General features: G+C 39.8%; 1 protein-coding gene across 1 annotated transcript; it reads left to right on the top strand.

Moving 5' to 3' along the window:
* The first annotated feature begins 2,545 nt into the window (after positions 1-2,545).
* On the top strand, positions 2,546-16,984 carry sypl2b (synaptophysin-like 2b). The gene is made up of 6 exons (XM_042097596.1): positions 2,546-2,705; positions 2,920-2,994; positions 5,972-6,093; positions 6,193-6,412; positions 12,184-12,372; positions 16,069-16,984. The coding sequence occupies exons 1-6, from the start codon at positions 2,688-2,690 to the stop codon at positions 16,204-16,206; spliced, it is 762 nt and encodes a 253-aa protein (XP_041953530.1). The 5' UTR covers positions 2,546-2,687; the 3' UTR covers positions 16,207-16,984.
* The last annotated feature ends 4 nt before the right edge of the window (positions 16,985-16,988 follow it).

The following is a 16,988-nucleotide window of genomic DNA, read 5'->3' as shown; positions in this document are numbered from 1 at the left end:
AACTAGCTTTAATTGCGTTGTTGCAAAAGTAAGCCCATCTCTTGACATGTCAAAGAATGCTTTGGGACATAGAGTAATATTATTTCATACTTTTAGAACTAATACAATAACTGCCATGTGAATAAAACAGTTGAATAGACTACCAAACTCGTGTTAATAGCCTACGCCACAAAAAATCAGCAGTTGTACCAAAACATAATTGATTAATCCACTACAATAAATGTATCTTCTGTAGAGGTAGGCCTATAGCCAGTGCTATTATATGATACACTGTAGCATCTGGCCAGTGTCGTGGTATTGCTTCCATGGATTATCAAATGCTCGAGCTTTACTAAAACCCAGAGTGCTCTCTCCCTAATCCTGATTCAGTGTAGCCTAGACTGGCGCCTGACTATGTATCATTTAAAAACGATAGCACTATGATATGACTGTTAATCTTAAACAAAAGCCATTGCAAATGTGGTATAGATGTTAACAAGTAACCCATGACCTTCATTTAATTAATTGTATACCCAGAGTGATACATGTGCCTTGTTATTCCTATACAGAATTATATATAAGTATCTTTTGTAGACTGAAGGCCCTCTATGGTCCATTACCTCACTGTCTGTACAGGCTACTATCACTGGGTGATACTGTTGTAAGCATGATGTCTGTTTATTCTACCAGGTCTGTCATTCAATGGCATGTGCCCCTCTGAACCCTTTTTATAATTTCTGTGTTGATAGACTTATTTATTACCCATTGGGTAAATCATATTTATCAATTAGGCCCATCCAAGGCAGTGAGTCTAATTCTGCTGCTAATGAAATTGTCCCCATGCATGTGATTTGATGAAGGGTCCTGTAGCAAGGGTTATCCCATGACTGTACATCATGTGGTGTGAGGAGAGGAGAGTGGGATTCTGTGTCACTCATGCTGCCTCACTCAAAGCCCCACCCCCACCCTTCTGAGGCGTCTGGCCTAGTGCAGCCAATCGACTCAGAATTTCTATGCTCTAACTGAGGCACATTCTTCTCCTCTGCAATGGCCTTGATGAGAATGCTGGAGGGAGACTGTTAAGCACTTTCACACCGCCAGCATAATGGAAACCTCAGACTCACCCTATCAGATGTGCCGGTCGCTCCACGCTAAGATTAATCTGGACTCTGGAGCTTTTGTAAGGGACTTGCCTTGCACTGGCACATGCAGCTTGGACACTGACAGTTTAAAAGGAGAATATTTTAGAAAAGAATAGAGAGTGAAATTTGATATGCTATGACATGGCATGGCACACTGAACTGGTTACTCTGGGAACACGTTATAAATAGCATATCCCTAATAGTTTCTTTTCTGTTTGGAGAAGAACAGGTTGCACTGGCTGTGATCTGTCAGGCTGCATTCCACTGCAAATACAGTACAATGCAGAGGCACCCCTCCCCCATGGCAGCTCAGGCGACTTGCTAAAGGGAAAAAAAACAAAGGCACTCTTATTCCTTAGAAATGAACCAGCGATAAGAGGAAGCCTCTCTCCAAACACCTTACTGTTCTTAGTCTGTCCGCTGGGTGGTATGCTAATACTCTCACTTGCTCACAAAAACCCTGCTGTATGGATGCCCTCTTTGTGAGGATGTAGAATATAGGCCTGGAATGTGCTTTGACATTGCTTTTGCAACCAAAACATTATACTGTGTGTGTATTTATGACCAGTTTCCTGCATTTGTTGTGATACAGGCCTGTTTTTACAGAAAGATATATTAAGAATTGACAAAGAGTGAATGACTTGAGAGGTTTTGAGTTGAAAACAAAGTTATGCTATGACTGTAAATCACAGGAGAAAAATATGTTTCTTCCAGAAAAGTATGGTAAAATGCTAATCATTTTAATTCCATTAAAAGATGTGTAGGGTTGTGGCTGCCTATGATTCACGGGGAGAACATTCTCATTTAGTTTTGCGTAATAACTTCCTTGTCATACAGAATAAATAGTGACATCTTGTGGTTATTATGGGGTAGTGAGGGCTTTGCAACAACATGGACAACGTGAGTTTGTCTAAATATGAAAAGCAACCATGTTAACCTATGATAGTAATGGAACAAAATAAATCCATAAAGAATTTAACGTATTGTACAAAATGTTATTTTTTTCTTCTTAAAATGAATAAACGATTTAACATTAATCAACTCTGTCTCTGAGACAGAGCCAGCAATAACAAAAAAGAAAAAAACTAAAACGGTTGAAATAAATAACCATCTTCGTATTTTTGATTATTCAGGAATATTTATGTGAATTATCCGTCGTGTATCGTCGTTTAGTGTTTTAAACAGATGCAAGTGATGCCATGCCCACTACAAAATATGGGACCCTGAGGAATTTCCAAAGGTTATTTTTGAGGGACGGCCCTTATCTGCAGTGTTATCAAATAGGCTACGACACTAATTAAAAAAGAAACAAAAAAGAAAGAATGCATAAAAAAGCAAGATCCAACAGTAGTAAATGCAGCAGTTGTCATAAATGTATCAAATTAGTATTTAAAAATAACCAACTGTTGCTTTAAGGTTTCGGCCTACAGAATCACGTGTGAAACAAGTTTCTAAGAAAAAAAGTTTGACAAGTCTAGTGCAGACAGTTGAAGACCACCCCCGAAAAGAGTAGTAAAATCCAAAGTACGTTTACTACCCTTGTTGAACTTCAACAGCAACAGCAAAATGGAGGGGATTACGCAGGTGAGAGGGAGAGAAACGTTAAAAGATAAGCGATAAGATCAGAGTGAGGCTCTGGTCAGAAACTGGCCTGATGTGTATGCTACGCGGCGCTAGCACTGCATTCTGCTAGTAGCCTAAAAAGATTTCACTTGTTCACTCTAAATTTAGTCTACTGAAGACAAACGTTTAATGTGGTGAATTAACTAACTTTTTATGTTAATGTAACCACTCGCAGAAAGTCATGACAGCCTTCAGTCTTGATATTGGACCTTTGAAGGAACCCCTGGGGTTTATTCGAGTTCTCGAGACGGTGAGTTTTTGTCATGAATTATGTTGCTTGACCAAATACCTTGTATGAAATAACGCTGACCTTTGAAGCTGTCACAACCTTCAAATGACACATCTTCTCCTTGTCTAGTTTTTAGGTTTAGTTTAGTTTTGGTTTTTAGGTTTAGTTTTAGTACGTTTTAGGAAAGTTACATTTAGCAGGTCGCCTCTGCGTCGACATAGGTTAGATTTCCGCATGTAACTTGGCATAAGTTTATGTGTAATGGTGTGGGTTAGCTAACGTGACTTTCTCCACTTCAGTTAGCTAACGTTATCCTACTCCCTGAAAACATTGACTGTAGCGCTAACTTCGGTGAGATGGTGCCAATAATTTTCTCCTCTCTTCTGGCAGCCTTCTTTCTACATAGACTGTCTTACGCCTTGTTTAGGACTTTGCCTTTGCTTTGGCTTAACTGAATTGTCTGTTGCAGTGCAGGCCTTCTACCCAATCTACACTTTTACCATCACCTTTTTGCAATCAAGAAGAGCCAGGCAACTGCGGACCTATCCCTATATTTAATGAGTTTAAAAAAAGATTGTTCAGAATCATACATCCGGCTCCGGATTTGGATCATCCGTAGGTGGGCCGAGATAGTGACCCTTAAGATGACCATAACCAGCTTAGTACTTTTTAAGACGCGCACACACAGATCGACATACAGACGGAGTTACAATGCCCTTTACCTCCTCACTGGGCACGAGGGTGGCTATATCATTAAAACATTCCCTCTAGAACTGAAGCTGAACAGAACGCTTTTTCAGAGGCATGACTCATCTATGCTCCCCTTTTGCTTTAACTTTTCCTTGTTTATAGTATGATCTCAGATATGTATGTATATATTATGTATGTATGTATGTATGTATGTATGTATAGAGTATTTATCAGGAGATATTCTTCACAGATGAGCAAGAACTGCAACAAATAGGAAATGACTTTCACTTGACATTCTTGCTGAAAACTATGAACAGTCAGCTGCTATTGACCCACTTGACAGAAGTGCACTTTTTGCTGTAAGCAAGGGAAAATTAATTGTCCCATGACTTCTATAGATAATTATCGGTGCTGGTCCATTAGATTGTTTTACTTGACTGAAAAATGGTGAACCTGTATTTATGTGTGATCACAGTTGTAACGGCACAAGTTGAGCTTCATCAGCAAAAAAAAAAACTCCACTTCCTGTCAAAAAAAATGCAGTTTAGCTGAGGAAACCAACTCTTTGCTTCTGTTGCTGTTGAAAGTGTTATGAAAACAAAAGCAAAAGTTATACAAACATGTACCTACAGACAAACTGCTGAGATTTTAAAACGTCATTATTTTACTTTCATTTCTTCTGAATGCTTCTGAAGCTTTTGTCTTCAGACTGAGCTGTGTTACACTGGTCATTTTAAAGGACAACTCTGTTCTGAGAACAACCATTTTTGGATGATAATAAGTGTAAACATTTGTTGGGGACCAAAGCAACGTTAATCCGAGTAGTATCAGTAAGGCTGGACATTAATATGCATTTATAACAAAATAGCATATTGTGACCGACTTCAGGGAAAGTTCACTACGTCAGAGTAAATAGCAACTTTAAGCCACTGACAAAGCTCAAAATATAATTTTGAGAGGAATCCATTGACAGCCAGACACTAGTTTGTATGGCATTCGGTTATCCACTTGTAAGGACTTCTCCTAGCAACATGACCAGAAGAAGAATTTAGGTAATGCACTGACTGATTAAACCATCCTTTTTTATATCCTTTCTGTACACTTACAATGTTAGAATTATGTCAGTTTGTCTGCATGGACCCTTTTTACATTCACAGAAGTGTAATAGTTTGAACTTTGTCAGTGTCTTAAAGTAGCCACATACTTTGATGTAGTGAACTTGCTTACTATGGCTATGTGATATTTACTTGTAAATGTGTATTCTTGTCTTACTCAAAACTACTGTCATTTGTGTCCTCAACGAAAGTTTACACTCTTTATCATCCAAAAATAGAACCTAGGTTGTCCTTAGCCCAGAGCTGTCCTTTAAAGTGCCCATATTATGACTATTTTTCAACAAGTTAAAATAGGTCTATGAGTTCCAGAAAACATGTTTCTGAAGTTGTTTGCTGGAAATAGCTTGTAGGAAAAGATTCCTACCTACCTCTATTACACTCCTTTTCAGTCCCTGTCAAAGTGTGCTGTTTCTGCTGCTCAATACATATTAATGAGCTGCTGCTCACTTACCCACGCCCCACTCCATTAACTGTTACCAGAGTCATTCGTGACAAACAAATGCCTCCAGCCTAGCCTGACCATCTTGCCTTTGCTTCATACTTTATGTCAATAAAGCCCGTAACTAACACTTAGCCTACCATAATCTCTATGTAAAACGGTTAGCTTGCTAGCTAGCTACCTAACAGTGGAACTTCAGTAGCCTACAACATAAGCTTAGCTATCTCACCTAGTTGTAGGAAATATGTAAGTGATGGAATTAGAATGAATCCCATGAACAAACAGATAACTCTTACACCAACCTTATTTTGTGCCTTTTATTCACGTTTGTTCAACAATTTAGTAAGTATAAATCCTTTTTCCTGCCCACTTCGATGCAGTTCCATAGATTTCCATTATATTCACGTAACGTAATTGCCCTAAAAGGAGGTGGTGGGTGGGAATATTGAAATGTTTTGGCTTGTGACTCAAAAGCCTTGCCGATTTTGACCAGCTCACCCTGGAGGCTGAAGGCAGGATACATCCAGAAACCTTTATCTCACTAAAAACAGCATGGGTGTTTTTTTTCTAAGTTTGTATGCGTGTGGAAGCACCAGAGACACGCAATAACACATCAAATCCCAGAAAAAGTGATTTTTTTTAATTATATGGGCACTTTAATACTCTGTTTATTATTTCTTCACAGCCAGGGTTGCGTTTGCCAGTGGCTGACTTTTGTTTAATTTAATATTTACTTATTGGGGTGTGCCTGCAGATTTTTTCCATATTTGCATTTGCAACGACTGGTGGCTACTCTGGAGAGACCCGCTTTAATGTGCAGTGCCAGGGACTACCCAAACCCACGGAGGTTCTCGCCACATTTACCTACCCCTTCAGGTGAATTGCAATTCAATTGTGTAGATATGTTTATACACTTCAATTTTAAGCCATGACCTCATTATGACTGATATTAATTAAATCCTGTTCATCTCCCAGGCTGATGAGCCAGCCATACTTAGTCCCAACCTGCTTGAATGCCTCTGCCGTCACCACCCCCGCCAGCTCTACTCCACATTACCTGTCAGGAAACTACTCCTCATCTGCTGAGTTCTTTGTCTGCATTGGAGTGTTTGCCTTTCTATACAGCATAGCTTCCCTGGTCATCTACCTTGGCTATCAGCAGCTGTACAGAGAGACAAGCCGTGGCCCAATTGTGGTGAGTGTGTTCAAACCCATGCCTGTTTGTTTGCCTATCAAGTAAGAAAGTCTAGGTAGTCATCATCAGTAAAGGCATATCTGTTTTCAAAGCTTTTGGGAGATGTTTGGGGTAAATTAGACTGGGTAGGTTGGCCTTCTAGTGAGTGATCTGCTCTGTCTGAAGATGTTGTGCAGCTGCACCGGCTCACGAGTCGGACCTCAACAAATACTTTGCATAGTTTCAACAGTACTCAGCATTTGTTACCCTCTTAGTTAAACATGTCTACGAAATCTGATTAAGCAAACATCTTCTGCTCAAAATGCGTTTTGTTATGGTAGTGAAAGCCAAGCATGGGCTAAGCTAAGCTAATTCAGGTAAAAACACCATCGATTTCACTGACTTGTTGTTGACATTAAGCATTTCATTTGTGTACCATGGAGAAGCTGTGAGGAATGTTTTTGGACCAAACCATGTTGGTTTACAGCAGCTGCTGTCACACACAGAGGCAGAGGTGGGTCTAAGGTCACCTCACAGCACTGTGTAAATGAATCTCTTGGAGGGTGTGTCCTGCTAACAGCTGCTCTGGCCCTTTGGGCGGGAGGCCAGCATAAAGGCATATCAGGGGCCTTTCCCAGATGACCAGCCACTTGATCACCACCATCCACTAAGTAGTTATTGATGAGCAATATTAGACATAATTCTGAATACTGAAATCATGCCGTTAGGGTGGCTTGCTGCTAACCCTCGTGAGAAAACGACATGAAATAGATTAATTTATGACTGCATTGCGTAAACTGGGAGTAAGTAATCCACTACTCACATGCTACTCTTATCATATTTCTTGCTGGCACCACCATAGATAAAAACTCACCCAATATTTGCACATCACGTACAGACTCTTCTTACAGGGAGGCTACACCGGGATTCCGTTCGCGTAGCGTCTGCTGCAACAATTAGCTTCCACTATACAGTAATGAATGGATCTGGCTACACCAGAAGTGATGGTGATGCGTACTTTTGACAAAATTAGACAATTTTTCTAAAAGTTATTGTCAGTTTGTAAAGTTTAGGCAAAGTAGAAAGTAATGTTAGGAATCGCTGATCAATGTGATTGGTAAGGCTGGATCAATGATTTCAAAGTTAGTGCCTGTCGCGATGCAAGTCTTGAAAACGTTTCCCAATCAAGAGTCACCAGAGTTTGGATTTTTCCAGGCTAACCTCCAGGAGCCTGGACTGTGCGATGGCAGCCTCTAACTTTCTCTTTCCGCTACCCCTGCTCATAGTCGACATGGCCGGTAATAACTGTTTCTGCACTACATTGGTACTGTTACCACACTGCACATAGCTGTACATATCTGTCTATATGATTCATACTGAATATCCATATTCAGTTTTCTGTAAAATATTCTGTTAATATTTTTTAATAATCTTTCTTACGTAATGCGAAAGAAGCGCTTCAGTTGCGCACCCTGTGTGTGTGTATACACACACACACATACATATATATGATAATTTGTTTACTATTACTTTCTTTTTATACATTCTTCGGCCATTTTTCATACTTTTGATACTGAAGGAAAGTTTGTAAATGGTGGAATGTGTACACCAACCAGCAGAATATCCCACATTGCCAGCCTTCGCTGGGCCTAGCAAAAAAGCTGCAACTATTACCGGTACTATTGCGGTCACTCATCTAAAATCTTCAAGCAGAGTTCACATTGCACGTGTAAACGGCAGTGCTGCACTATGAAACACATTATTCTCATCGGCAATACGCAAGAACTGGTCTGCCACTGCGCCAAGCAAAGCACGGCGCAAGCGGCATTTTGCTGCTTAAGGGGGGGTTCACATTGTACGTGGCATGCACTGCGCTTGCCGCTAGGCTAGATTTTTGTTGTGGTTGGCGGGCTCAGCGCAAAAGATTGACAGCGCGCCGTGGTCAATTTTCAACATGGTTCAACTGTGACCGTAAGAGTGGCTAAGCGCTTGTGCTGCTCATTGCTAAGCGCAGTGGTAGGCCAGTTCTTCTGCGCACAAGCCATTGACAATAATTGCTTTCATAGCCCAGTGCTGCCGTTTGTGCGTACAATGTGAACCCCCCCCTCCTTTAGCGGCTCTTGTGCGTGCCGCGGTCGAAGTTAAACCATATTGTCATTGTGCACTGTACAAGTACAAAGACAATGAAATGCCGTTTGTGTCTAACCAGAAGTGGAAAAAAATCAGAAAAGTGCAATGTGATATACAAAGTATAAACAGGTGGTGCATAGACAGGATAAGAAATATAGTGCCATGTAGACAGTAGTATACAGTTGCTTTACAGAAGGTGGTTTAGAATAGTATAAATTAAATGTAAATATGTGCAGTGTATTAGCAGTTAGCAGAGCAGAATAAATATGGCTTTCTTGAAGGATGTAGACTTTTTCCTGTACCACTGCTTGAAGAAAGGATCTTTTAAAAACTGGCAGTAGTTTTGGGAGTTGATTTTAAGTCTATTTTCAACTCTAAAAGGTCCAACTAGCTCATCCTTAATAATAGCAGCCCATACCAGTACCCCACCTCCACCTTGCTGGCATCTGACTCGAAGTGGAGCTCTGTGCCCATTAGTGATCCAGCCACGGGCCCATCCATCTGGTCCATCAAGAGTCACTCTCATTTCATCTGTCCATAAAACCTTTGAAAAATCTGTCTTCAGATATTTCTTGGCCCAGGCTTGACGTTTCAACTTATGAGTCTTGTTAAGTGGTGGTCGTGTTTTAGCCTTTCTTACCTGGGCCATGTCTGAGTACTGAACACCTTGTACTTCTGGACACTCCAGGTAGGTTGCATTTCTGGAATATGGCAGCACTGGAGGTTAATGGGTTCCTGGTAACTTCACGTTTAATTCTTCTCAAGTCTCTAGCAGTTAATCTGTGCCTTTTTTTCTCCACACGTTTCTTGCGACCCTGTTGACTATTTGCAACGAAACGTTTGATTGTTCGGTGATCACGCCTCAATATCTTTGCTACTTCAAGAGTGCTGCATCCCTCTGAAAGGCATTTTACTATTTTTGACTTTTCAGAGTCTGTTAAATCTCTTTTTTGGCCCATTTTGTCTGAGGTAAAGAAGCTGCCTAATAATTATGCACACCTTGATATAGGGTGTTGATCACTATAGGCCACTCCCTCCCTCATTACACAAATACACATCACCTGATAATGCTTAAATCCAATTAGCATTCAAGTTTATATAGCTTGGAGTTGGAAAATATGCATGAAAATGGCAATAATTAATAATAATAATATTAGGCAAAATACTCACTTGCCTAATAATTTTGCACATCATTTTTGCATAGATATATGCAGCGTATTAACAGAATATATTACAGAAAACCGAATATGGATATTCAGTATGAACCATATAGAGAGATATGTACAGCTATGTGCAGTGTGGTAACAATACCAATGTAGTGCAGAAACAGTTATCACCGGCCATGCCGACTGTGAGCAGGGGTAGCGGAAAGTGAAAGTTAGAGGCTGCGCCTGCGATCACACAGTCCAGGCTACTGGAGGCTAGTCTGGAAAAATCCAAACTCTGGCGACTCTTGATTGGGAAACGTTTCCAACACTTGCATCGCAACAGGCACTAACTTTGAAATCATTGATCCAGTCTTACCAATCACATTGATCAGAGATTCCTAACGTTACTTCCTACTTCGCCTAAACTTTACAAACTGACAATAAACAGTCTCAACAATGTATGTGGGTCTACCTTTGCTGTAAATAAATTTCTGCATTTTTCCAACTGCACTTTTTGACGTTTGCAGGTGTTGCTGCTTCTGTTTATCACGTCACTCGTCGCTGATTGGCCTGACATTTTTCTTGTTTGAGGGAAATGGTTATGAACTATGTTGTTCCAGACTAGATCTCCCTGAAAGAAAATCTAGGTGGGTGGGGCCAGGCTACCTGGAGGCAGGGCACAGCAAACAACTTTTACAAATAACGAATCCTGATTACCACTCCCCTGCTGTCTGGGGCTTTCGCCAAATGCATGAAATACAAGCCTTACGGTGAAAGACAGAGGTCTTCTGATCCTATAACTCTAATGAAAGAAATGGTTTCCTTTAACACGGTGGAGAATGGTCCTTCATTTTTGCACTCTCTGGCTGACAGTTAGTCCTAGGCTCAATTTAATTTCCAGGAAAACGTTTTTATATTTTAGCCTATGTTAAAGCAGGATCTAGAACAGTGCATGTCTGGCTTGTTGGGGCGTGGCATCACGATGGTTGCTTCATGTTTTGCGATTTCTAAGCTAAAACATTTTTTGCCACATACAGCAAACATCACCTCACCATCCGCTAGCTGCCTGTGCCCTGAATACACTGTAAAAAAATGTGATCTTTGGATGGCCCAGGCTCCAAAAAGTAGCAACAACTTGGTCCATCCTGGACCATAAAAACATAACAAACTGTTCCAGCCAATCACCAACATGATGTGCGTCTAGGAGAGTTTCGATTGCACCGGAGGGAGGAGGAGGGAGTAGCAAGCTAGCTCTCTGCTTTGTTTGAATGTCAACAGAAGTGACATTACCCAACATCGCTTAGAGCACCTTTAAGTAAAATTAGCCTGGACAATAAAAAAAAAAAAATGTTTGCACCTTTTCACCCTCAAAATCTACATCCACCACTTCAACACAGCATATTATAAGACCTTATGGTTAGCAGAAAATTGGAATGCACATTCTGTAATATCTTTCAAATGTGATGTCAAAAAAGAAAACTGTTTTTTTCCACACATATGCACAGCTACCACATCTGATCCATCACATCATAGTAGAGCACACAGCAGATGCAATGCAAACGGAACACTTCAGTTACTTGCCTGGTGTGGCCTCCCTGTACAAATATTGTGTACAAATATTATGTATTGTACACAATGAAAAAAACGGAAACAAATGTAGTTTCTTGCTAACACACCAGTATGTTTCAAAGTTGCCTGATGACCATAAGACCATAAGAGGGTGTTATTTTTAGCACCTTTTGAAACAAACTGCTCAGTCTGATCGTGTAACTACCTTTTTAACATAATTGATCTAAATGCAGTGTCATTCCCGGTTTCATTGACAGCAGTCATACTCCTCTGATTGGATGTCATGTGCTTTCTCTTTGTCATTATCCAACAAAACATTGTGCTACACTACAGTATTAGGATTCTAGTAAAAACTGCATAATTACTTACAAGCAACATACATTTGTTTTGGGGACAAATACAATTATTCATATCTCTAGTGTCTGTTTTATTTTTGGCTCAGTACAACATTCTTTTACTTTGCCTAGTAAGTAAAAGTGAAGAGCAAGTAGTCACGAGGTGAAATAAGTCAGTCACACCCGTACTCTAGTGTGTACAGACTTGTCTAACACTACCCCTGTCAAGGACTGTACTGTAGTCTCCGTGCACTCTGAAAGTCTCTTACTATAAGTAAGTAAAAAATAATCAAATATTCCCTATTCTTTTAAATAATATAGTCAAGCATATCTTGTTCACCAAACAAAGCTAGGAATATTTATTAGCCAAGATATCCTTGGAATTGTTTTCAGATATTACGGAGAATCTGGTGAAAGGTCACCCAGCAGATTGTACAATGGAAAGCATAATTAAGCTTGAGCTTTTCAGTGGCCTGTATCTGGGTGTGCCTGGGTGCCTCTGGTGATGTTTGTAATAACTCCTGATATTAAGCTATCAGTTCTGAGATCCTATGTGTCAACATTGTCAGTTGATGGCGGTGTTTAAATTCATCCGTCCTCTTACCAACAGGACCTGCTGGTGACTGGTGCATTTGCTTTCCTGTGGCTGGTGTGCTCTTCTGCTTGGGGTAAGGGCCTCACTGATATCAAGTTCGCCACCAGTCCGTCTACTCTGGTCACCATCCTCAGTGTGTGCAAGGAAGGGAACACCTGTACACCAGGTGCCATCCCGCACATGGGACGCCTCAATGCCTCAGTGGTAGGTTCACAGTCACAATGTTCCTATAACTTTGTGTTGCGAATGGAAGATTTGTGTTTGTATTTCCCTTATTACTAAATGGATAGTTTTCGTATGGTAACATTATATGGTCATTATATACAATGTTCCACAGGGCTCTACACTAACATTTTTTTCCAGGAGCACTTGTGCGCCCAAGTTAAAAAATTTAGGAGCACAGCGAAAAATTTGGGCGCACAGTCAGTTCTGTACTTAATACTTTTACTTTTTATTTGAAATATCTGCATTGATGGGGGCAGTAGGCAAACGTTAGGCCTACTTTCGTTTTGCACTTCAGCTTGTATTCAGTGTAAACAAACAAGCATGCGTGGAAGCCTGGAGTTGTCAGTAGCATTCTACCTTTGAATAAAATGGGAGTATTACGGGAAGCTACTTTTGTGCCTGTTCGCTACAGCTATATTTTGCATATTGCAGCCAATACGTCAACTGGGCTAAAAGGCATGTTAGGTTACCTTTTCTTCTCTCACTGCATTCTCAGAATCTCATCCTGTTCCTCCAAAATCCGATGAATTCGGTGGATAGAAGAACTAATTTCTTCAATCTTTGCATCTTGGCTGGCTAGTCTAACTTTCCACTTTTTCTGCGTGCTCTTGGATTTGATAGAAGCGACTACTAGCGAGTCACAACGCGAAACTGCTAACGTTGATGGGAGTTGTAGTTTTTATGCTGCATTCGCGACGTGATTCTATGGTTTGCACCAGTAATGTTTCTTAATGTTGCGGTGTATTTTGTAGACAAACATTGACATGGTTAGAAGTCATTCGCACCAGTGCGCCTAAATATTTTTTTGACCTCGCACGGCATCATTTTTACTCGCATGTGCGAGTGAAATGGGCGCACTGTAGAGCCCTGTTCCACATTGTCAAAGATGTTTCAACTTCCATTACCATAGAATTAGAAACAGTGATAACAGTAATCTTTTCATAAGAACTCTGGTCCATGTAAATCCTGGAAGAGATATTAAATTAATGTTTTGAGGAGATGATTCATACTGTACTATAACCATAACCTTACCATAACGATATCTGTCTATTAATTACAGGAACGTCTGTCTGTCTATGTGTTTGTTATTCGTTTATCTGTCGGACCGTTCGTCCGATTGATTGGCAAGTGTCTTGCTACGGGCAGAAGTGAGTGCAGTGCCAAGTTGATGTGGTTTGGATAAGAAATGCAAAAGATATCGTCTAATATATGAAAAGAAGCACACATGGCTTTTGCCGCTCACAGCACAGCGCAGGTCCAGAGAGGGTAGATTGGGTAGAAAGTCAAGATGCAAGATGTTTGGACGATTATCATGTCTGACCTCAACAATATAGAATGCGGTTTGCTTGCATGAAACGCGAACCAGTGGGTAGCCTATGCAGTGGCTCAAAACAATGTGAAAATGTTAACACTTCGAATAGCCCAGGCTACTTTGGACTGCCTTTAGACTTAGAATAAACAAACAACAATTCCGACTCCAAGGTCCCAAATAGAAACAAGCAATAATCGTCCCAAACATAATTGCAATAAACATGTTAAAAGTGCCCTCAAAATTGTCGGATTTTCATGAGAAAATGTTTTCAGTGCCCGCTAGAGTGGCACCTCAAACAATAAGTTTGAAGAATGTGTCTTAATGAGTGCCCTTCTAGTGTTGTAAACATAATGCAAGACCCTATAAGGTGCTCCTTACAATGGCCTATACTTGCCGTTTCGTATGTGTGCCCTTCCATTGGAAAAAGTGCCATTATCGAATGCCCTCTTTACTACCCCTACATGCCAGTGTACCAAAGGGTGTCATTTCTAGTACAGAATGCAGTGGAATGCAGCCCTGTATATTGTACTACATGTGAGAAAACATAAAGAAATGCCAACGTAGGTGCACCTCTAGTGGATAAAATGTGATGCAGTGAAGTAAAGGGTGTCCCTACTATAGATAGATAGATAGATAGATAGATAGATAGATAGATAGATAGATAGATAGATAGATAGATAGATAGATAGATAGATATACAGTGATGGCCAAAAGTATTGGCACCCATGCTAAAGTTGACTGAAAAGAAGAATATAAAATCATCTTTTGGAAATTGATCTTAATGCCTTAAGTGAAAAATTAGGAAATATCTAACATTTAAGGACACCAATTTTCTTAGTGAATGAATAATGTATCATAAATAAATAAATGTTCTTCCTTAAAATACAGGGGTCATAAGTATCCCCCCCCCCCTATGTTAAATTCCCATAGAGACAGGCAGATTTTTATTTTTAAAGGCCAGTTATTTCATGGATCCAGAATACTGTGCACCCTGATAAAGTTACCTTGGTCTTTGGAATTAAAATAGCCCCACATCATCACATACCCTTCACCATACCTAGAGATGGCATGGGTGTTATTTCAGTTAGCCTATTAGCTGGTTTGATGCTCATTGAGCTGAATGCAAATCAAACCAGCTAATAGGCTAACTGAAATAACACCCATGCCAATCTCTAGGTATGGTGAAGGGTATGTGATGTGTGGCTATTTTAATTCCAAAGGCCAAGGTACCTTTATCAGGATGCACAGTATTCTGGATCCATGAAATAACTGGCCTTTAAAAATAAAAATCTGCCTGTCTCTATGGGAATTTAACATAGGGGTGGGAATACTTATGACCCCTGTATTTTAAGGAAGAACATTTATTTATCCATCACTGTATACTTTACTGATCCCCAAGGGGAAATTCAAGGTCCCTGTAGCTTAAGACATCACACACAACAACATAAACTAAACTTAAACAGGGTGACAGTAAAATATACCAATCAGGTATATTTCACAGTAAAATATACCAAATCAAAGACCCACATGAATGTACTAAGGATGTATAAGCATGAGGCGCTTGCAGTGACAGGGCAGGGACTGACCCTGTGTTTCAGTATGCAGTGGTAAGGTGCTCTATGAGGTGTGTGTGTGTCACGGTGGTAGTGCAAATAAGTCCAACTGTTGTATCGATTTAGGGACGTTTCCTAATGGATGCCCCTGCAGTGGATAATATGTGATAAATAGGTGCCTCTAAAAAATAAAGAGCATTTCAGAGAGGCAGAGAGTGAGAGAGTCTCTCAGAAGTGAAAGTGTGGAGGTATTCATCACTCTGTGTAAACCTGTGTGGGAAAATAATGAAACAATGTAAGAATAATGCTCTTTCATGTGAAATTGCAAAGGATTTTGGGATTTCATCATTTCCTGTCCTGTAGTTACATCATTTGGGATTTCATCATTTCTCGTCCTGTAGTTACACCAATCAAAATGTGTCATTCTTTTTCAAAGAAACTACAACGCCACATGGATACAAAGCACCCTACTGTCAAATACAAACCTGTCAAATACTTTGAAAGGCGACACAGGAGTTGAGATTTCACAAATGTGCCTAACATCAGCATGTTCCAAACAAGTAGGCTACAGGCACTTTGCACGTCTTACCACATAGGCTACCTCACTTTATCAGTTGGCTTGAACACTAAAATATGGGTTGTGACTTATTGACTATGGAAAATTGAAGTTCCCAAGGCCAGACCAGTTAAGAAACACTGGCTTAGGTGCCGCACCTGAGACTTTATAATGTAGGGTAAACCCTTCCATACCGTACTTTTCTCTAGAATCCCCCTTGTGGGTGACTAAGCTTTCACATCTGTTCATTTCAGACCTTTGGCTTTCTTAACCTCATCCTATGGGCTGGAAACTGTTGGTTCATCTTCAAAGAAACACCCTTCCACAAGCCAACTGCAGCTCCCCCTGCTGATAACCCAGAGGCAGGAGAGCAACCTTTCCCTGGACGGTAGAAATATCTGTGTTGGCTTTCAGATTTACTATGTCAGGTGAAATAAAATAGCTTATATTGGCAATACCTATCCATTTTACTTATGAATGTCAGATGTGAGAACGTTCTGTAGAAGGAATTGTTATTGGATTGGTTTCATGAACGTATTGAAAGTTGAAATAGCAGATTCAAGCAAAAAAGTTTTTGCTTTAAAGTGATTTTTTTTTTTTTAAAACAAGTCACTCCAATATACACCTCGATTTTTTTTCACATGCTATTTTGTGTCACTTTGGTGAATTGGCATATTAAAAAGCTGAACTGTAGTGTATGCAAAATGTCCGTTATTGTCATCTCACATCTGTCATCTTTAAAAAAGGTTTTTATTTTCAATAGAAATGTTATGATCTCAGATTGTCAACACACTACATTATACATTATATTGTGTTTGTAGACTAATAATAAATTTTGATTGTGCTGAAGTAAAGTTATGTTATTCTAAAACGTAGACAGTGATTGCCTTATTTTTTTACTGTTTATGCTCTCGGCACTCATTTGTGAAGACAGGCAGTGGGGTGTTTAATTAGGTTTTTTATCTGTTTTGGTTATTTGTTATTAACATTTTGCTGAAAATTAACATGGATTTCTAATAAAAGCGTTAAAATAAAAGCATTGCTTTTTTGCTTGTGAAGACTTTGCAGAACTGCAATATTATGTTGTCTTGTAACATTGTTATCAAGTTACATTGTATATTGTGGATTGTTGACATTGTTATTATGTAATAATAAATAATGTTAACATTGGTTG

The sequence above is a fragment of the Alosa sapidissima genome, chromosome 7 (genome assembly GCF_018492685.1).
Source record: "Alosa sapidissima isolate fAloSap1 chromosome 7, fAloSap1.pri, whole genome shotgun sequence".
In the NCBI taxonomy this organism is placed as follows: domain Eukaryota; kingdom Metazoa; phylum Chordata; class Actinopteri; order Clupeiformes; family Clupeidae; genus Alosa; species Alosa sapidissima.
Note: the sequence above shows the minus strand (reverse complement) of the source record. Positions and strands in the feature narration are given on the sequence as shown.